The sequence below is a fragment of the Manis pentadactyla genome, chromosome 11 (assembly GCF_030020395.1).
Source record: "Manis pentadactyla isolate mManPen7 chromosome 11, mManPen7.hap1, whole genome shotgun sequence".
In the NCBI taxonomy this organism is placed as follows: Eukaryota; Metazoa; Chordata; class Mammalia; order Pholidota; family Manidae; genus Manis; species Manis pentadactyla.
Window position 1 is genome coordinate 100169170 of NC_080029.1, and position 22451 is coordinate 100191620.

The 22451-nt window shown below is 44.5% G+C and overlaps 1 protein-coding gene across 2 annotated transcripts in view; it reads left to right on the plus strand.

Moving 5' to 3' along the window:
- Positions 1-280: 280 nt before the first annotated feature.
- Positions 281-22451, plus strand: part of GLDN (gliomedin) — an 81702-nt gene continuing 59531 nt past the window's right edge. For both annotated transcript variants that reach the window (XM_036917784.2, XM_057488803.1), the window contains exon 1: positions 281-934. In XM_036917784.2, coding sequence (XP_036773679.2) covers positions 539-934 — 396 coding nt within the window. In that variant the 5' untranslated portion in view covers positions 281-538. The remainder of the gene's footprint in view (positions 935-22451) is intronic.

Below are 22451 nucleotides of genomic sequence, written 5' to 3' on the forward strand. Positions count from 1 at the left end.
TCCATCCTGCTCCTTGGAAAGCCTGGTGGGGTCTTTGGCGACCACACGGGGCCCTGTGACTACAGGGAGGAGAGGCCCTGGCCCAGCAGCAGATCTCCCAGGGCAGTGGGCGCTGCCTTGGTATCTGAGCCTGCTGATCCTTCTCCAGGGAGATCGGCGTGGGCGGAGGAGGAGGTGGAATCCAGCCACTTCTCGGGCCAGAAGAATTCCTGCTCTCCCCCGCAGTCTGGCCCTCGCTCTGCGTGTCTGGGCCAGGGCAGTGCCCATGGGCAGGGCAGCAGGGAAAGAAAGGGAGAGGCGGTTGGGCTGGTTTGCTTGGCCCGGCACCGGGAGCGTGAGCCCTGCCCGCCCCCACTCCGCAGTCTGTCTCCACCGGCTCCTCTTCTCTCTGCCGGCCTGTCCCACCGGGCTGCTCGGGCGCCACCGGTACTACTGTCCCCAACCCACCCCGCCAGCCAGGCCAAAGGGCGGCGTGACTCACGGCGCTGCCACCAGCCCACAGCCGGCCCGTGGTGTATAAAGGCTGCCCGGGCGGGGGATGCCGAACCCTGGAGCTCGAGGAGAGCAGAGCATGGCCCGAGGCGTGGAGAGAAGCCGCGGGGGTGCGGGCTGGGCTCTGCGTGGCGCCCTGGCGGCCGTGGCGCTGCTCTCGGCGCTCAATGCTGCGGCCACCGTGTTTGTGCTGTGCCAGTGGCGCGGGCTGAGCGCGGCGCTGCGGGCGCTGGAGGATCAGCTGGGCCGCGAGCAGCGTGAGGACGGCGCCCTGCGCTCCTTCCTGGCCGAGCTGAATCGCGCGCCGCGCGGGGCGCCAGCCCCAGTCCCGGACCCCGTGAGCGCCGCGCGCAACAAGCGCAGCCACGCCGGGGAGGCCGCGCCGCCCATCCGCGCCGAGAGCCACGACATGATGATGATGATGACCTACTCCATGGTGCCGGTAGGCGGCGGCTCGGCTCCCCATAGCGCCCCCGCCGGGGTGGGCGGCGGGCACTGTGGAAAGAGAGCCCTCTCCTTCCCTGGCGAGATGGCGAGGTGCTGGGGGGAGAAGCCCGCCGGGGGATGTCACCGTGGCAAGCACTTTAGCCCTCTGGGGTCAGTTTCCTTATCTATTAAGTGGGGTGGGGGTGAAGGGGTTAGCCTTTCACCCCTTACGCCATTGAGTCTGATGGTAAATGTGGGGCATTGGCCATGTTTTAAAGAGCCAACTTCCCTTTCTAACTTTGGACAAAAGCTGTCCCTTTCTGGTGTGAAGGGAGCTGCAGCGGACACTGGGCATCGCCTGTGCACCTCACTGGGGCCCTCTGAGAGCACTGAAAGGTATTTCTGAAAGAGCACAGGCTTTTTCAATAATGGGTTTATTTTCCTGGCAAAATCTAGCAGTCCTGCTTTTCACCACGCCTTCACCTATCCCCATGAGATTGCTCAGTTAATTGTCTTGGTTTAAGTGAAAACAATCAGCCCTAATTTTACCGCCTCCTGGGACCTTGATGCTGAGAAAGTTGTTCCTGGATCTAAAGTGGTTACAAACAGGAGACGTTAATATACAGCAATTTTCTTAAAATTCAGTGTCAAAGCTGAGTTTCTAAATAGCGGCTCCACGGAGTCTATGGAAGGCCAGAAATTGCACACTCAGGGGAACGTGTGCAGCTGGGGAGAATCCTAGCCTTTCATTAGATTTTCAGAAGGACTCCATTGCATTCCCCCCAAAAATTTTGAGAAACACTGCCCTAAAGATAATCTTTAAAGCAAATCCTCAAAAATCTTTTTTCCAGTTTTAAGTTTCTTTGCTTTTGCTGATTTTTAACTCAATAATTATCTAACAATTACATTTAGATCACATTGCAGTTCCCCATTCCATTATCTATTACAACCACAACGATCTTATTGCACTTTATAATTACAAAGATTTCAGTTCTGTCGCTTCAAGTCAAGTGTGAGCCATACTTCAGAATCCTCGGTGTTTTGAAGATAAATCCACTTAAAGCTTCTCTTATAGAAGCTTTTAAAATATCTTTCATGAGCTGAAATGCTTTTTTAAACTATGTGGAAGTACTTCACACTGCAAACACATCTTTTAAGAGAGATCAGTTTTTCTACACCTGGCTTCATTTTTTACCCATGTTATCATTTAAAAATCTGGGCCCAAGCAAAAATTTCAAAAAAGAGCTCTGTGAAATGAAGAAATTTCCTGAGGGAAATTAGCTCTCTCACTGGGCTCTCTACTCTGCATTTTGAGGCTTTTTTGAAACCCTCCAAGAAGGGTACATTTGAGCATCAACATTTTATATTTTTAATCCTGCTTTTAAGGTAGAAGCTTATGTATCCAAACTGCAGCCTGTTCAGTCACTAACACAAGAGAGGGAAGAGACCCATTACTGTGTCAATCTAAAAGCTAGGTTTAACTATCACCACCCACTCTGTTACAGTTCAAAGACCAGGAACACCACATTTGTTAGGGTTGAGAGGCATTTGCAGATTATCACCAACTCATCCCCAATTTGCAGTGGGTGTGCTTTGACCTTTTAGAGTAACTGAAGGAATTTCCTTACAGGCTGGAAGAAAGCAACTGCCAGATTCTGGCTTTCCTCTTGGGAGTAGTTCTCAAACAGTAAGCTTAGGGATCACCTGGGAACACCCTAAAAATGCAGATTCCAGGGCCCTACACTCAGATTTATAATCTCCAGAATTTGTTTTCTTAAGAAGTCCCCTGACCCCCTGTCTTGTCTGAGGGTTTCAGCCCTGGGTAAATTCACTATGAATTCAGTGAGACCAAAAAATGACAATGGAATGAACATTCCTGGGATAAAAGGGTTTATACCCAGCTTTATTCTCCTGGTGGTAGGTCAAGCACTAGAATCATGTCTACATCCAGCAGTCTGCAGGTCCGTAATCCTCTGTCTCTGCCTCTGCAATACAGTCAATAATAGCTTCTTGCCTATGGGTGTGGAAGCAGTAGCCTAGCAGTAGGCCAATTGTATCATCAAGTAGTTTAGGGTCAGGTGAGGATCCTGGCTGTAGGAACGTCCATTTTCCCCACAGCCGCATCCCCCAACCCTTCCATCCCCTTGGTGAGTTTGATGCAGATGGTCCTCCACTTTGAGAAATGCTTCTCTCAACCACTGCTTCTCTAACTTTCATGTGTAGATGAATATCTTGGGGATCTTGTTAAAATGCAGATTCTGATTCAGAAAGTCTAAGGTGGGGCCTGAGATTCTGCATTTCTAAGAAGCGCCCACTGATACCAAAGCTGCTGGTCTGAGGACCACACTTGGAGTAGTTCTAGAGCAGTGACTGCATCTTGAAACCATATGAGGAGTTTTATGCATGACTGATACCTAGGTCTCATCCCCAGAGGTTCTGAATTAATTATTGGGGTGCAGCCTGGGGGTGGGTGCCCACTTACTCACAGAAAGGATCTTGGCATGGCTTCCTGATGATGGGGAGCTGCGTTAAGCATCTCACTCTTACTGCTTCCTCATGAGGCCTCCGCTCCAGGCAGACAAACCAATCTTACTACTGAAAAGCTCTTTTACTTTATTGTAGAAATATTCTTACCATTCACCTTTGCAAGCTTTTCTCATCTTTACTATGTTTTTCTCAGAGCATTATTTACCTGAGGGAACAATTTTTTAAAGGAACTGTCACAAGGCATCTCTAGGAGAAAAATTAGTAAGAGAACTATGAAGTAGACATCATGGAGGTTGCTGTGCACGCTTCTGCGGGGGAGGTCTGCACTTTCCCATGCCCTTTCATAGAGCACTAATAGGTCTTGAATGAGGGTGAGATCAGGGGCCCCCCACTGAGGTCCCACTTCCTTAGACATCTAGGAACAAAGAAATAGGCTGTATTCAAACCAATGTCAGCATTTCAGAAAGCCTTCGAAAATGGCTCATTTATCCAAGATGAGCCCCCTCAAACTAACTGATCCTTCCGAGTTCTGTGTTTTTGGCTCAGAGTACACCAGCTCAGCATGGTAATTCTGGTTAGCACATTCTGACCAGAAACTGATTGGCAGCTGTAAATGAGTTTGTTAAAAGGGCAACATAACTAATTATTACTGAAGCACATTTGGTTTGGTACTGGCTGAACACATTAAATCTTTAAATGAAAGTGGGTACTTCAAAGAAAAGTAATAAAAGGGGCCCTGGGTACTACTGAGCTAGACCAGTAACGGGAACCCATCTGCCCGCAATTCCTATAGGAGATGCTGCTTTGTTTTAGTCTCCGCCGCCATCCCCGCCCCACTTCTCCTTCATCAGCTGCTCTCCCATCCCATTCTTCAGGTCTCACCTTTATTGATGTTCTGGTAGCTTCATCATCCTGCCCAAAATCTGGGTTCAAGCACCCAAGCAGGAAAAAGTTTGTACTTCACACAATGTATGCCTTGACGAGCTCTGAGTGGATCAAAGATTTACATTTTTTAAGAATGTGATGTAAGACACTAAAATTACTAGGAGACAATATGGGTAAAATCAGTTTTAATCTTAGAATGGGAGAGACTTTTCTTTCAAACTGTAACTCAAAAGCCAGAAGCAAACAGCAAATAAATAAATGAATGAATGAATGAATGAATGAATGAATAAATAAATAAATAAAACTACACTTCATAAACACAACAAAACCAAAAAAGATGTCTGCGTGACAAACAACAACCAGGACACATGCACGCATGCACGTACCATAAACAAAGATAAAAGAAAAATGACAGACTGGAAAAGAATTTGCAGCTATGTATCAGGTCATAGATACACAGCTAATCTTCTGAATATACATATATAGCATTCCTAGAAACTGACAGGAAAAAAAATCAAGAATTTAATACGAAAATCAGCAACAGAAACAGGAATCCAGTAGGACAATGGAATAGACCAAGAAAAGAAACATAGATGTCTCAAACATGTGGGGAAAGATCTCTTGCAAATCACAGCCACCTTGAAACAGAATTTTTACCTGTCAGAATGACAAAAGTAAAACATTTGATAACACATTCTGTTGGGGAAGCTGAAGGGAAATACATGCTCTTGAACTGCTGTTTGGAGCGCAAGATGGTACAACCTTAGAGAAGGCAATTTGGTAATACCTAAAAAGGTCAAGAGCATATTTATCCTCTGGCCCAGCAGTTTCAGTTGTGGGAATTTATCCTGCACAACAGACTTAATCACCTATGAAATGACATATGTATATCGTTCAACCCAGAATGTTTGTAAAAGTGGAAGACTAACAACCTGTGTCCATCAATACAGAACTAAATAAACTGACCTATCCACCCACTGGGATACTAGGCAGCTGTGAAACAAGAATGAGGAAATTCTCTGTATACTTCTATTGGATCAATTAATATCTTTTAAGTGAAGAAAGCAAGAAAAAAATATATATTGTATTACTGTGTGTAAGGGAAAAATAAGTGAAGAAATTAACAATACTTAGGGAGGGTGGGGATAAGGTAGGGTGGAGTCTTTCACTGTATAGCTTTGTACATTATTTTGACTTTCGAACCATGTAATTGTATTACTCTTATTGTGAGTGAAAAGTCCATAAGCACGAGGCTACATGGCAGCTGGCACCAAGCTGGAAGGCAATAGGGCATGGTAGGGACTGAGGTTCTTGTGCTCTTTCTAAAGGGGAGGCTCTTGCCAATTGCTGCTGTACAAGAGCAGGAGCCCAGTGAGCCTGATCTTTGATTTTGCAAAGAGAAGTAAAAAAATAAAAACTTTTATATAATATCTCTTGGATTTTAAATATTGACAAAAATTAAAAAAAAATTTTTTTAATTGTCTGACAGGGTGTTGGCCAAACAATGCTCCCATGTCAGAGGCCATGGTAGGACTTCCAAGCTTAGGTTACAGCAGTCTCATCTTAGAATCATGAATGGCTTTGAACAAAAATGGCTTTATGTAGGCGCCCCCAGCCCCTCCTCCCCACTTATTTCCCAGCCTGATTCTGAAAGGATAATAGTAACTGTGCCATTGTTATTGTTATTTTTGGTTGAGTGGAGATGATTTTCTGCATTTGGTTTGGGTTGGGTTTCATTATGTTTTGTTTCTTTGGCTGTTTCTGAACATCAACTCCGCCTTTGGCAGATGGAGATCTCCCATCACTGTGGCTGTTCAGAAGTGTGTGCTCCAATTCTGAGGTTATTAGTTCTCAAGGAAGAGATTCCAGCTATGTTAAGCAGTAATGCATTATTGTAACAGAGCTTTTCCTGATGACTGCTATGAGGTCAATATATATGGATTTATACATTATCTTGTTTATACAGGAAAAATTGTATTACCTGTAGTTGCAGATCCTGTTTGCATGGATGCTGTATTTCCTTGAAGGCACTAAACTGGCTGTGCTGGGATTACCTCTCTTTTCTACCCTTTTACTGGGTCACTTCCAGACGGTATAAAAGCTGAGGATTTAGACCAGGGATCAACGAACTATAGCCAATGGCCAAATCAAGCTTACTCTTTGTTTTTTGTACAGCCCATGAAGTAAGAATGATTTTTACATTTGTAAATGGTTAGGGAAAAAAAATCAAAAGAAGAATATTTCATAACACAAGAACATTATATGAAATTCAAATTTCAGTAACCACAAATAAAGTTTTGTTGGAATACAACCATGCCCACTTGTTTACACATTGACTGGGGCTATTTTCACATGGCAGCAGCATATTTGAGTAATTGTAACACAGACCATATGGCCCACAAAGCCTAAAACATTTTCTTCTTGTTCTTTACAAAATCAACATTTCATTCAAACTGAGGCTCTACTGGAGCAGAGAGGCACTAGGGGCTGTTCCTTTGGAAAACCCAAGCTACTAAATCAGGGTTGTTTTAGTGTGGGGTTAATCCTAGGTTTTAAGACCTCCCACAAAGAGACAGACTCCAGGACAGAGCTGACCAGAAAGTGTGGTTCTACCCTAGGGAAGGCTGCCAGGCTGAGTCAGCCACCAAGCCTTGCTCCTTCTAGGCTAGCTTCCCAAGTTAAGAGTAGTTAGTGTCAGGACAGCTTTAAGCAGTCATTAACCCCATATCTATGCCTTGTTTCACACCCCATCTGTTCTCTTCAGCTGAAGGGGAGAGACTGATACCCCTCTAGGTCCTGCAGCCTGGAGTGGGCCATGATGAGAGATGAGAGGCCTGATACAACTGAACAAAAAAGGGCAGCCCTGTGTTGGCCCACACGCAGAGCCTGAGAGGTGGGTTTCTGTGCCTTCCTCATGACACCATGTGCACATGAGCACCTGGAATGGCACACTTTACACTGTGGTTGGTTTGCATGTCAGAAGCCGTCTCCAGGTGGGAGTTAAGGGTAGGAGCGAACTTGAAGGAAGCTACAGCTCTGCCAAGACTGTGTCTGCTCTTGGTATTGTCAACACACCCATCAACCTGATTTGTGTATCACATCATGATGGTACATTAAGGAAGACAGGAGAGAGCTGGCTCCTTAGCTACAACCTTTAGACACTTTCTTTATCAATACATATTTGCACACATGCAAAAAAGCACACCCAAAACATTCAGTGTGGACATATAGTTGTCATGATTATCTAGGGACAGATGTAAGAAACAGGTGGGTCAAGACTGAGCACCGGGACCCACGAGAACAGTTGTGTTGACCACATGAATTTATACATTATCTTGTTATACAGGTAAACCACTTGGATCTGTTTCCAGATCCTGGAGTTATTAAACAGCCCCTAGTCTCTTCCTGGCCAAGGCAGTAGAGGGGAGGGCCACAGGAGCAAGCTAGCTGGTATTTACAACCTGAGCAGGATGGACCTTCTAGGGCTGGTAAATTGTCCACTCTCATCTTTATCTGCTGTTCCCTGCCTTTCCTTCAGCCCTCACCACCACTATGCCAGGGGTGAAATGGATTTAGAATTCAAAGCCATGTGTCTCCCCAGAAAAGTGCCACCGTGCTCTGGGGAGCTGGCAGAATCCACCAGCCCAGCCCATCGTTTAGGGGCACCGCCCACTAGGCCACTCAGCTGAGACCCTGAGGCAGAGGGCCCTTTCTGGGTGATTCCAGAACAACTTCTCAGACCATGGGTCCAGTGCCAAGGGGCTGTTGTTCATCCTGCCCAGCGCCTCTCTCTCAGCATCTCCTGTGGCTCCACAAGAGGCTGCTGCCTCCCTCAGCCAGCGTGTGCCTGCCCTTCACTTGAACAACCTGGCATTCCTTCTTGACTGACAGATCCCCAGCCAAATTCTGTCTCCCTGCTGCCTCCTTGAGGTGTGCTGTGCTGGTAAGCAGTACGGGCCTGGGAGTCAGGCAGGTTCACGTGCTGGACCCACAACTTGGTAGCCGAGTGACCTTGGACAAGGCTTTTAACTTCCCCAAGCCTCAGTTTCCTCACCGGTAAGATGGAGAGAACAGTATGCACCTCATAGGGTTGTTAGGAGGGAAATAATGGAGGTGAAATGCAGTGCCTGGTATACTCAGGTTCCCAGTAAGTGTTTTCATTGTTGCTTTTATTAAGACTAACCAGCATGACTTTATCTTTAGTCCTTTTGCTCCTTGCTCTCAGCATCTTGTTTCTAGGTTTACTCTTTACCTCTAAGTCCTTCAGAATGCCAGATGGTCTGTTGATAATGTCCTTCTACTGGCTGCTGCTTCAGGATAAAATCTGACCTCTTGAAGTCTAGATGGGCATCACACCGACCTAATCCACCTTGTCACTGAGAACAAAACAGAGTTAGTCTTGATACGGCAACTGGGCTTCTTTGACAGTTCAGGATATCCTGGGTTCACACCCCTTCTGTGCTGCCACCGACGACAAGGTCTGACACCCACTAAGAGGGAGCCGTCTTTACCCCCTTCCTGACTGGCTCCGCTATTGTTAACTTCTGTTGACTCCTGTTGGTGGCAATCCAGAAAAAAAGTTGTGGATGCTTTCATTTGAGAAATTGACAAAATGTGAGTGGAAGGTAAAGCAAAAACAACTTTTAAGAAAGGAGAACAATTTACTTCTTAGGGTCTCGTGTTCTCCAGGATATGGTTAGCTATGTAGAAACTATCAGGACAGTTTTTAGATCTGATAAAACACTTATCTGGGAGAAAAAAAAAAAAGATACTCTTTTTTTCTCTACATTCCTCAGACTCCCCTCCCTCCCTCCCAAAACAGAAATCCTTGCCCAAATCTAGTTGACATTCAAGCTTAATTTACATGCATTTTATCTACAGACTAAAGGTCAGGTTGTGTGAAACAAGCTGAAGCTTTTAGACTGTGATTCTGCTACAAAGGGAGCATTTTTCAGCCCATCAGTTGCTTTTATGTAGCACTTTGGGTTTTAATAGCTCTATGTTTTAAGTATATACAATTTTCTTCTAGTTTAAAACTCAAGACACAATTTTCTTTATTGAAAGGTAGAGTTAAAACAAGGCTAACAAAAGATCATTTAAAATGCAATTTGTGAAGTTTGTTCTGAATGTAATAGAGGAACCCCTTCACTTGCTACTCAGAAATAGGTTTCTTGTACTCACCAAGGTGCTGGGAATTTGGGATACCCTGCCTGGACTGTATGTAAAAACTGGGAAGTACTTGGGAATTTATTATGGATAACTGTCCTCAAGCCAAAATGATGAGCTGGCAACTGTAAAAGAATTCCCTAGTTTTTCAGCAATTTAGTGGGTGAGTATTGGAGTCTGGAATCCTTTTCCCTCAAAGATGGAAAATGCTGTCCCCTCATAGGCAGCACTTGAGGGTCTTGGAATCAATCCCTGGGAACACAAAGACCTTTAAAGGGAGCTGTGTGATAAGCACCGGTGCAGCCAAGAAAGAAGATCAGTCCTCACTAGAGAGAGGAAGTAAGGTTTCATGGAGGAGACAGGACTTGAAATGGGCAACTTAGGGTTGCTGAGATTTGGGGAGGCAAGTGCACATAATAACTTGAGCCAAGGTCTAGGGACTGAAATGAAAACGGTACAAAGCTGGAAGAGAAGCTTTCTCGCACTGGGGAGTTTGGGCTGCAAAGAAGGGATCTGAGGTTGGCCAGATGAGAGACAACCTCGAATTTCTACTTCTGAGAAGCTGAGAATGAATCTGATGGGCAATTGGGAGCATTAGAGGTTCTGTACTGCAGGGAGTCACAAAGAAAGTGGCTTTATAGGACTGGTCTGGTGGTGCAATGCAGGAAGGACCAGATAGAGGGGAGACCACATGAAAGCTAGGAAGTTACAGTATTGCTTTCATCCACACAAGAAACGATTCATGTCTGGCTAAGGCGGTGGCATCAGAAATGGAAAGAAAATATGTGTCTTAGAAATATCAAGAGAGAAAAATGAATCAAACTTGGTAACAAATCAGATCTAAGGAAGAAAAAGCCATCTGGCCCACACTTAAGGATGGTGGCTTCATAGACAGAATTTGGAAACGCTGCAGTGGCTTAGTTCAGAAGTGAGGATGCTGAATTTGTCTTGAGACTGAACATGAGATGGAAAGAGAGGAATAAATGAGGGAAGTAAAACTGAGGAATGAAAGAGTATTTAAGGAACGGAGAATATCCTGCTTCTAAGAAGAAATGTCTTCTGCATAAGAGAGGTCTTTACAAGCCTAAAAAGTAAAAGGCAGACCCCAAAACCTTTATAAAGAGCCCTGGACTCATAACAGCATTACTCCTGGCTCTCCTAGTAGCTGTGTGAACTCTGACAGGTTCCCCATTCTCTGTTGTTCCACGCCTCAGTTCCCTCATCTGTAGAAGACGATGATAGCAGTATGTACCACAGGTGTTACCGTAAGGATGCAGTTCAATAATCCATGGGAAGTTCTTAGCATGGTGCCTAGAACTCAGTGTGTGTTTGCTTGTTATTACTGATACTTCAGTATTTCTTAAATGTTTCCTTTCTGTGCTTCATCGAATTTTAAGGCCTTGCAAAAAACTGTCCAGGTTCAATCAACAGAACTTGCTAGAAAAAGGGCAGATTCTAGGATGACTCTGAAGTTTGCACTCTTGGATGCCTGGGAAACACACAGATCTCTAAAGTCAGTGCTGTTTCCCAGGTAGTGATTAGTGGGTCCAAAAGGAGAGAATGTATTTTGAATGTCGATTTAGGGAACTTAATTATATACTAAGCATAACTTGCAAATATTCTTACTCATGTCCGACATGAACTCATGCATTGATTCTTTCATTGACCAAATCAGAACGATGGTCCCATCCAGCCAGTGTTCCGATGCCAGTAGCGGCCACATTGTTTTGTGGATGAGCATCTCACCCTTCAGGACTGCCTCCAAATGTTTCCTGGAGTGACCCCTGGTAGCAGCTCCCTGCACTGAGGGAGGAGGGGCTGAGCAGGCAGTGGGTTGACAAAAATATCTTCACAAATGTTTTTGCTATGTACAACAATGCCACAGGCAGTGTTTTGGGATAATAGCTTATTCTTTGTCCATTCCCCCAACATCAGGCAAGTTATTGAACTATGGTTTATGTACGCTTTTCTGACTACTAGGCGAGGATAAAAATGCTTAGATAAAAATCAGAGGTTATCTGAAGATGCTTGTTGAAGGGAACAATGTGAACACAAAATATTATAGTTAACAGTCAGGGAAAGATTATTCCAGCAGCACTCCAGCTTCAGAAAACTCTGAAGTTTTTCATTAGAGGCCTGAGGGAGACAAGTGATTCTCAGCTCACTTCAAAACACTCATCTCTTCCTCCCCTAACTCACTTTGCACTTATTTATCTCTATTGCATAAATGAAACTTTGTCTGTGTACAGTTTTGGTCTAATTTGTCACCTTTAGTCACCTTGTCTCTTAAATACATTTCACTGTTCTTTGCTATGACTCTGGTGAGGTATCTGATGAACACCTCTTCCCTGATGAGTTTATCCACACTCAACAAGTGCAAATCTAAGCCAAGCTATATGCCAGTTTCTGAATCTGGTTTCTTGCCATGCTAAGCATTTTGAAGGTGGGTCCTGGAGTTTGTTTTTTTTAAGTCCTTCCTCAGAATTCATGCTACACAATGAATAGAAGATGGTGTCAGGTATTGGTCAGACTGATGTGCAGACCCACACTACCTGTTAGTGATTCATTCATTCATTGAACATGTAGTTACTGAGCACCTACTATGTCCCAGGCACTACTGTGGGTACACAAGAAACAGTATGAACAAAACATGCAAATCTTCATCCTCTTGGACTTTATGTTCTGGGGGAAGGGGCAGACAAAAAACAAAGTAAATAAACAAGTTATCTACCACATTAGAAGTTGATAGCTGCTATGGAGAACAATGAAACAGCCATGAGGACTAGAGAAAGGGAAGAGGACGCTGCCATTATGAGTCATGTGGGTGGGGAAGGCCTCACGGAGAAGGTGACAGCCGAAACAGTGGAGATGCCGAGCGTGAGAATATTCATTACTTGGACAAAGGGAAGATCTAACCAAGAGCCTATCCATTCCTTATTAAATCCAGACATTCTTTTTTAGCTCTTTTATAAACAACCAAATTAAATCAATTAACTGTATTGCAAGACTTTCGTATACAGAGATTTTTTTCTTACCTTTATAAGCATAGAACCTTATCAAGTGTTTGCTGATGAGTAAATACATTTAAATCAGTTAGAAATATCTTGGAAAGTTTAAAAGAAATTTTTAGCAACCCAGTAATATGTAAGTCAATATGCCAGATGCTAAGTGCCTGTTCTGGGAAGTGTGGGTGCACACTGTGGGTGATGAGGAAGAAGAAGAAAGGAGCCCCTAAGGACTTTATTGGCTAGTGGGAGGGAAGACACAAGTCTCAAACACTATGACACAAAGAGAGTAGGATCCTAACAGAAGTAAGAATAAAATCCAGTGGGCAATTAGGAAAGACTTTAAGAGGGAGTTGGCATTTGGGCCAAGCTGAGATGGGTGGGCAGGACTTCAGAAGGCAAGCACTGAGAGGAGGAAAGAAGGCTCTCGAACACCAGGGGGTTCATTTTAGCTCAAGCATGATACAGGTAGACATAAAAACGTCTGAAAAGTCTTTGCCTTCGTTGCTGAAAATTATTTTAAGTCTAGAATCTTCTCACTTGCATTGTTTCCAATCAGAAGCCTGCTATTATCCTTGTCTTTGTTCCTCTATATGGATTGTGCCTTTTTTTTCCTATGGCAGTCTCTAAGATTTTCCCTTTATTGAATGTTTTAAGCAGTTTATTATGATATGCCTTAGCATCATTTTATGCATGTTTCTCATGCATGGATTTTATTGAGCTTGTTGGAGATACAGGTTTATAGTTTTCATTAAATTTTGGAAAGTTTTCTGCCATTGTTTCTTCAAATATTTTTCTGCCCTCCCTGCCAGCTAGGTACTCTAATTACAATGCATTAGGTTATTTGAAATTGCCCCACAGCTCACTGATGATCTGTCCACTTTGTAAGTGTTTTTCTCCATGTGTTTCATTTTGACTGGTTTTTATTGCTGTGTCTTCAAGTTCATTAATCTTTCCTCTGCAATGTCTAATCTGCTCTTAGTCCCATTCACTGTATTTTTCATCTCAGATGTTCTAATTTTCATTTCAAGAAGTATGAATTGAATGTTTTTTATATTTTTTATATTTCTATTTAATATTTTCAATCTCTACTCTAGCTCTTTGAGTACTTGGAATGCAGTTAAAATAATATTTTTATTGTTTTTGTCTACTAATCCCTTCATTTATGCCATTCCTGGGTGGGTTTCAACTGATTTTTTTTTTCTCATTATGGGTTATGTTTCCCTGTTTCTTTGCAGGCCTGGTAATTTTCTAATGGATGCCAACATTGTGATTTTTACCTTCTTTTGGGTGCTATAGCTCAATTAGGCACCCTTTAATTACCAAGAAGAAGCAATACACAGCCTTGGGTAAATTCCACATGTCTAATCATCCCAGAAGCAACATATTCCAACCTACTATCTCTTTAGCACTCAAATAATAAATCAGAGGAAACACAAAAAGAACAGAAGATAATCCAGTTTGAATACAGGATGCTCAGGAAGGGAAAGTGACCATTTCTCTTTCCTGCTGAGGAATGAAGAATTTACTCATTCACAGCTTACTATGTGGAAGGCTGTAGGCTTTGCATTAAGGTTATAAAAATAAGCAAGATATATACTTCCCCTGCCCTCAAATGTGTAATGGAGAACAAACAAGTAACCACACAATGACATAAGTGCCTTGATGGGTAAAGTGTGGGATGCTGTGTGACCACATATGAACATCTCCAACCTGGGACAGAAGGACAGACTTTGGGTACCACCCATGCTACAGCCAGGATGATACATGATGTGAGAGAATGACTAGGGGTTGAATAACTGTTTTATGATCATTAATGTGTCCATTGTAGTAAATCTAAAAATAAAGAAAGGTGTAAAGACTAATTTTAAAATTATTTTGCAAGTTAATAAGTTAATGTGGCATGGTGGCCTATGGAAAAGTTACCCTGTCCTTTTTGTTTTGTTGTGTTTTTAACTACTGAAGAGTCATCAGAAGTAGAACAAAAATAGCCCCGCCTCTTAGTCAGGGCTCTATTCGCAAGATCTAAACTCAAAGGGTGTTTTCGGGAGAGGGGAAAAAGAAATTACAGAACCTGGAAGATATTGTAACAGACCCTTGTTTTTGATGGTACATAGTAGAATTTCTCAAAGTATGTGCAGGGACCATCTGCATCAGAAAGCCCTGGAAGCATCTGTTTAAAATGCTGATGTCTGGGCTCTGTGCTGACTGGATCTCCTGAGTCAGAATCAATGGATATTGAGCCTGGGGATCTGTATGTAAATTGCCCTCTAGGTGATTCTAATATATTCTAAATTGGAGAATCATTGGTGGTAGTTTAAGGTTTAAAAGAGGAGGGCCTGACCCCAGGACAGGTTGGATGACTAACACCAGGGAGAGTGTTGCAGGTATTTGTTATGGCGAGGGTGCATGTTCTTCATAAGTTTACTGGTGATTTGAAATTTTTTATTGTGCAAGACTTTTCCATCATGTTTTAGCTCACTTTTTAATTGTTTTAAAATATTTTTCTTACTAATTTATAAATACCCTTATTAAAAAGAAGGTTATTAACTTTTTGTGTATTATGCATGTTCTAGTACTTTCCCTTAGTAATGATTATAACATTTATTGAGAACTTACATTTTGTCAGGTGCTATGCTGAGAGCTTTAGATTTGTATGTCAAGAGGTCCTTATCCTGATAATAACCCTGTGTGATAGTCACTATTTTCATCATTACAGTTATTCCCATTTTACAAACAGGTCACTGAGCTTAGAGAAGTTAATCATTCTGTCTGAGGTCACAGACCCAGTGAGTACAGGAATTGGAATTCAGATCAGATGGAACTGTGTCTGACATCAAAGCTAACATTCTTACCACTGCACCTTTCAGTGTTGGGTGTTACCTGCCTTTTAATTTTGTTTGTAGGGTTTTTTGGGGGAAGAGGCATTGAAAATTTTTCATTTTAATGTAGTCAGATCTATAAAGCCTCTCATTTATGGGTTCTTCTTTTGTTCTTATGTTTAGAATTTTCTACCTTACCTCAAGATCTCAAGATCCAATAGCCATCTGTGTTTTTTCATAGTTACATGTAATTTCATTTGAAAACTATTCCATTACATTTGCATATATTTAAAATATACAGAGATTTTTTTTTAAAAAAGGCTTTCCTCTTTAAGAAACAGTTGGCCAGAATAAGTTGTAACCTTACTGGATTTGAAAATAGGCAATTCACTACAACACAACTTCTTAAAGTATGGGCAAGGATTTGAGATTAGTAACTTGAGTTTTAGTTACTATTTTCTCTTTTTTTATGGCTGGGTGAGAACTGTCTTAGGACAAGATGCAGTATAAGTAGACATGATAATCACATTATCTCCGTATTTGTGTCTATCTCTGACCTTGGAAAGAAAGAAAGGTATTAGCACAGGAAATGCTGGGAGAGCGTGTTCTCAGCTGCCCCAGATGGGCCCAGCATTTGTAGTTCTGGAGCTTGGTCAGCCTGTTGGTGTGAGCATGATCCTTGCTGCCAGCAGCTCCCATCCGACCAGTCAACAGGAGGAAAAGCTGAAGGACCAGCCATTCCTGAGAGGCAGCCACTAGAACTGCCCACAGGACAAGGCTGAGAGCCGGGGGCTTGGCGCCTGGTGAGAGAGGGAGAGGTTTAGGATGGGATTATAATGACCAATGGAAGCATATAGTTAGTGGATAGAATATAGTTATATTAGGGCACTTACTGAGTAGTAGCTGGCTATTTCTGTAAATCCTACTCCATTTATATTTTGAAGCTAGTAATTAGACTTCAAATACTTTTATTAAAATAGTGTGAATTGATGATTTTCCAAAAGGAGAGTCAACTGACTTACAGGCAAATCCTGAAACAGTATCTTCATATAACACCAGTATGAACATACAGTTGTTCTCAGAATGATTCTCTCATTCCTCCTCATAGCTGCTCCCTGGGGTAAGTACTGTCATGAGTCCTATTTTATCAAGGGGCTGGGGATCTTGTGCAGGGTCCTGTGTGGTCAAGAGGAGACAATAGTCATCCACTGCCACTGTTTACCTGGGGTCAGAGCCTGAAGACACCTCAGTGCTCACCTAGGGGAGGAAATGCTCCATCAGGGATTCCCACTGTGCATTTTCATATGTCCCTAGTGTTGATAAATGTGACGCTGGGCTGTCCCCCAAGGCCCTAATACCAGCTGAAAGTAATTTTGCAGAAGGCATTGGGCGAGGGCATTTGCTGGAACCACCCCTTCCAGCTGGGATTGTTGAGGAGGCCTGAGCCCAGCCCAAGCTGCTTCACCCCTGTGACTCCCCTGCCTTTCCATTCAGAAGGTCTGGCCAAGGTTTGTAGGTGGACTCCAAGCCAACACGTGCTAATTATTTGTTCAGCATTTTATTAGAGAATCTGGACAGTGAGGTGGGGCAAGAAGGAGGGCTTTGGGAGGCTGCACTGTCTCCAGCAATTCAGTTCAGCCCTGAGGTCCCTACTACGCAAAAGAAATGCCTTATGATAAGTATTCCAACCCTTGTTCCCTGGAGGGCAGGCTGACCTCCACCCAAACTCTAAACCACTTAGCAAAGCAAGAGGAGCTAATGAGTATCATGTTTGCTCCATGGCCTTGCATTTTTATTGATGTTTGAGATTCCTTGACATGTCAGCATCCCAGTATCTGCCTGGCTGACCCAGCCCTAACAAACTGGGTGCAGAGCTTATGTAGGTGCTCCTATCAAGAGCATGAAAGATTTGTGTTAATACCCTACAGACTAGGGCACATCAATTATTTCTGGTATTGCTGTGATGTTGATGTGGGCAGGAGGGGGACAGCCATATTTCAGGGACCCTGTAACTCTGTGGGGGATTATATCTTCCCAGCCCGGGGCAAAATACCTTTGAAACCAAAATCAGTCAAAGGGAGAAATAAAGTGGGAAAAACCCATTTACTGCTTACAAGCAGTCATCCACTTCTGCTTGCCCGTGTCTCTCGCGACCCAGCTGCAAAAAGGAGCCCCACCCAATCTCTCCAGTCCAAATATGCCCTCCCTCCCCCTTGTAATTACTTACTGATATGGAGATGGACTACTTCTCTCCACCCCTTGGAAACACTGATTGATATGGAGATGCACTAAGACCAGGTGAGAGATTCTGGAAATGTTGTAATTTTACCTACAACCCACCCCTCCAGAAATCTCACCTCACAATCGACTCACTCCCCCTCTTCCACAACGGCCCCCATGTGAGGAAACTGGAGCACTGTAACCAGACTAATAACATACAATAACAACAGCAATAAAATCATGATGATTCTCAAGACAGAGGATTCAGCGAAGTTCAAAGTCCTATGCAGATTTAGTCCATAGCTCGCCCATTCCACAGGTGGTCAGTAGGTGAACAGGTAGGGAGTTCAGAGCAATCATCACACGGCAGCTGCAGCCAGGGGGCCAGTCAAGGCCTCACAGACTGTAGAAGAAAATAGCCTTAAGAGCGATAAGATACATGTTTTAGTGACACCAGCATAGGCAAATCTTGTCCATCAAGTAGGATGCAAGAGAGCAGTCCTGTGATAGGAGAGTGGCAGGAATGCGGTATCATCCTGGTCTAGCACACCAGACTTTCACCTCCCTCCCTGTGGGAGTTACAGATGGGTCAATATATAGGGCCATGGGAGGTACATGCACTGGCCATAAAGATAAAACAAAATTTCTCTGTAAGATGCTCTTATCTCCTGGACAAAGAGGGCGCTATGCTACCATTTGGTCAGTGTAGGAATCTGTGCCAGTCTTGCACCCACCCTGTGATGGGATAGGTGGTTATTACCTTGGCTGGAGCTGTTCCAGAGATGGGCTCTGTAGCCAGCAAGGCATGGTACACAGCAGCCAGTTGCTTTTCTATCAAGGTATACCAGACCTCTGCTCCTTTACATTGTTGTGACCAGAATCCAATAGGTTGGTGTGTCCATTCAAGCCTTGGCCAAAGACCCCATCCATAACCATCTTCAGTTACATGGACATCTAGCTCACAGGGCCTTGATGGGTCCTTTACAGTCAAGGCCTGCACAGCCTTGACTGCTTGCTTAGCAGTGGTAAAGGCAGATGCACATGTTTCATACCAGTCCCACTTTATGCTCTTTTCTGCCAACCAGTATATGGGCCTCAGAATTTGTGCCAAGTACAGGTAAACACTCTCCAGTAGCCCGAAAGACCCTAAAACTCCTGTAACAGTGCCACAGTTGTAGGCATTGACTAATCCATATGACTGTGGATTACAAGGAATTGAATAAAATCACACCTCCTCTGCATGCTGCTGTCCCCTCTATAGCAGTCCTTATGGACACCCTCAGTCATGAACTAGGGACATATCATTATGTCATGGACCTTGCTAATGCTTTCTTTTCTATTGACATGGTACAGGAAAGGCAGGAATAGTTTGCCTTCATGTGGGAAGGCCAGCAGGGGTAGGAAAAGCCTGGACCTTCTCTATGACTGCTTCTGGGATAACTTTAGTTTTACCCGACCAGACAACCCCCAAGAACCTTACAGACAAACCAGGTCCCTGAACCTTGGTGCTCTTCACAGTCCATCCTTTCTCCTGTAGATGTTACAGCAGTCTAGGAACTGCCCCTTCTAAATCTGCAAGAGAGTCAGATGTGAGCATGATATCATCATTGTGGTGATACAGCCACACCATTTGCGGTTTCTTCCATGTGGCCAAGTCCTGGGCTACAAGTCCATGATAAATGGTGGGACTGTGGAGGTATCGCTGTGGAAGGACAGAATTACAGATTGGTGCTGAGCATGTCTCCTCAGAACTGCCTTTACCACATGTACCCTCAGTCGGCACTCCCCTGCACTAGTCTGTAATCACAGGCCCTGCAGGATATCCACCCCCAAAATATATTCAGGGTTGGTAGAAATGTACACAGTATACTCCTTTGGGCGTAAATGCCCCATCTCCAATGGGATTTGGGCTTTCTTCACTCTAATTGCCTTACCCCCATAGCCATCTATCACAGCAGGGGTCCCAGGAAAACACTCAAGGTTGCCATAAATCAAAGAACATTCAGCTCCTGTGTCCACCAGCACCAGGACCATTCACAAGGGACCAATGAATATCTAATTCTCCACGTGGCCTCTCATCCCCACCATGTCCCCCAAGGTGGGGACCTTGATCACCCCACCCCCAGTCAAACTGTAACATCCAATCATCCTTTGGGTGTGAGGGCCCAGGCAGAGCCTGAGTACTATCCTTGAGGAATTCCTGTAGTGACGCAGGCCAGACATGGGGCTTTGCCTCCATCTTCCGTGTCCTGGACCTCAGCAGCTGGAACTGCTGCTCTGGCTTTAATTGGTGCCATAGTTCTAACAAGATCCTATTGTTAGGCTGCCCATCAAGTTTTCCTTTTACTACCCCGGGCTTTATCAAATCAACCCACATCTGGGTCCTCAAGACCTCAAGACCTTTGCACCTCTCCTTTCAGTTGTAGCCCATACTTCTTTCCATGCTCTTACTGTTTCAACCTCCCCAGATCTGCTAAAGTATGAGCAGCCTCATTTATGGATTGCCCTATATGGGGGGCAAAATAGTCACCATGGACACAAAGAGAGATGGGGGAGCTGTGTGGAGCACCAGATTTCTCATTCCTGTGATGAATGACTCCTTATCAGGGCCCTACAGGTCCATATTATAGATGATATTTTTCATGCCCAGCTCCTATAACACCTGCTGGAGCTCTGCATACATTTTCCAGCTAGTGGGTAAGTATGGTAAATCACCCTGATTAGGCCAAACTGCCCTGATGGCAGCTGTCAGCCAATCCAGAAGTTCCTGATTCCCTGGGGTGTGACAGGCACTTTGTAACTGCTACCAGAGGGAAGGGTAAGTCATCAGGGAAGCCATTCTACTCATTTCAGGACCCAACATAACAATGTTTTCCACTTCCATATCCCAGAGACGCAAAAGCCATGTAGGCAGAGGTCCTGATGGCTTCTGCCAAAACTGGACGCTCATGTCCACCAGCTCATCCTGGGTATAGGAGCAGAGCATGGAGTGCTTCACAACCTGGAGAGAGGGAAGCTCCTCCCACTGAGGAGCTCAGGGTTGTTGTGTTTTTATTTTCTTAATTACAATCCGGCAGGCCTTTAATACGGGAGAGTCTGGTGCCTCAGGCGGTGGCCTCAGCAACAGATCAGCCCTCAGCCCCACCCCCTCATCCTCTCTGGACATCTCCTCTACCAACTCCAGGGCTGAAGGTACCAGTCTTCACTTCACCTGCCCCACGGCCTCTTGCAATGTGGATTCTCCTGATGCCCCCTCCCTCACTGCTAATGTATCTTCCAGGAGCCTGACCTGTCTTCTCAATAACTGTCTCTCTCTTTCTTAAGGGCATCCCATAGGTCATCACCCAGCTCCTCCAGGCGACACCAAAGTGTGTCTCTCTCCTTGATAACCCTTTCCACTATCTCGATAAACAGACATCCCACAATCCTGGCTGCTACACAGCCACTCAGGGCCTCTAAGCAGTCTTCTATCTCACAGAGGGCTAATTCCAGTTCCTGGTGTCTCCACCCTTCCCCACTTCTGGAGGTTCTTTACCCTAGACCAGTTCCCCACTAGGAGCTCCCCAGCTGGAAGCCCCCCACATGGGGGCTCCTAGGTGAAGCTGCACCCTCCACCACTGAAGCCACTGGGGCCTCGCCATCCACAGGGGTGGCTCTGTGTATCTCCCCACCATCTCTAGGGACAGCCCACCTCAGGGTTGCACCCATGAAGACAGATTTCAGGTTCAGAAGTCCTACTGATACTGCCAAGTGTAACTCTGGCAGGGGAAATACACCTTCCCAAACCAGGGCAAAATACCTTGGAAACCAAAATCAGCCGAAGGGTGAAATAAAGTGGGAGAAAACCATTTCTTGCTTACAAGCAGTCATCCACTTCTGCTCTGCTGTGTTTCTCACAACCCGGTTGCAAGAAGGGACCCCACCCAACCTCTCTGGTCCATATATGTCCTTACTCCCCCTTGTGCTTACCTATTGATGTGGAGATGGACTACTTCTTTCCACCTTTTGGAAACACCTATTGATATGGCAATGCACTAAGGCCAGGCAAGTTTTGGAAATGTTTCAGTTTTACCCACAGATCCTAATAGGATAGCCTTAGCTACTTCAAACAACTATATTCTAGGGATTAGTGGAGTGTCTGACAAAATAAAATCATCCTAAGTAAGCAGGCACAAAGAGAAACAGGTAACCACATACTAGATGTCCAGTTCACATAAGCAATGTTACTGTTGGCCAGAAAGGAATAATATTGTCAGTTGAGGAGCACATTCCTCTCCCAGTTGAGTGAGTAATCAATAATGGAAGTATTTACTGAGTACCTATATTGTGCTCAATGCCATTCTAATGCTGGGAAAGGGAATGGATGAGTGAACTGGGCATAACAGGAAAAGAATCAAATAGTCCCTACCAACAAGAGCCTGTCTGGTTGAGAAGTCAGAGTAACACATGAAAAGGCTTGCCAACAACCAGCCACATGTGGATGCTGCTGGACTCAGGAGGCCACAGTCAGTGGAGATAGAGGTCTTTGGGAAAGTTGGGGGGCAGGATTTAGCTGGTCTCTGAGGACCCCAGTCAGGATATTAGGGGGCATTGTATATTTTCCTCAGTTCTTGTCCCCATCGCAACAAAGAATTGAAGGGCAGAGACACAGTAGTGAAGCAGAGTATAAGTTTTATTTAAAGTTATGCACTTAGAGAGAGAAAAACTGCAGGCATCTAAGAAATGAGGGGCACCCTGAATGGTTGAGAAAAGTACAGGCAACCTGACTGTGGTCTTCTGAGTCCAGCAGCATCCACATCTGGCTGGTTGTTGGCAAGCCTTTTCATGTGTTACTCTGACTTCTCAACCAGACAGGCTCTTGTTGGTAGGGACTATTTGATTCTTTTCCTGTTATGCCCAGTTCACTCATCCATTCCCTTTCCCAGCATTAGAATGGCATTGAGACTCA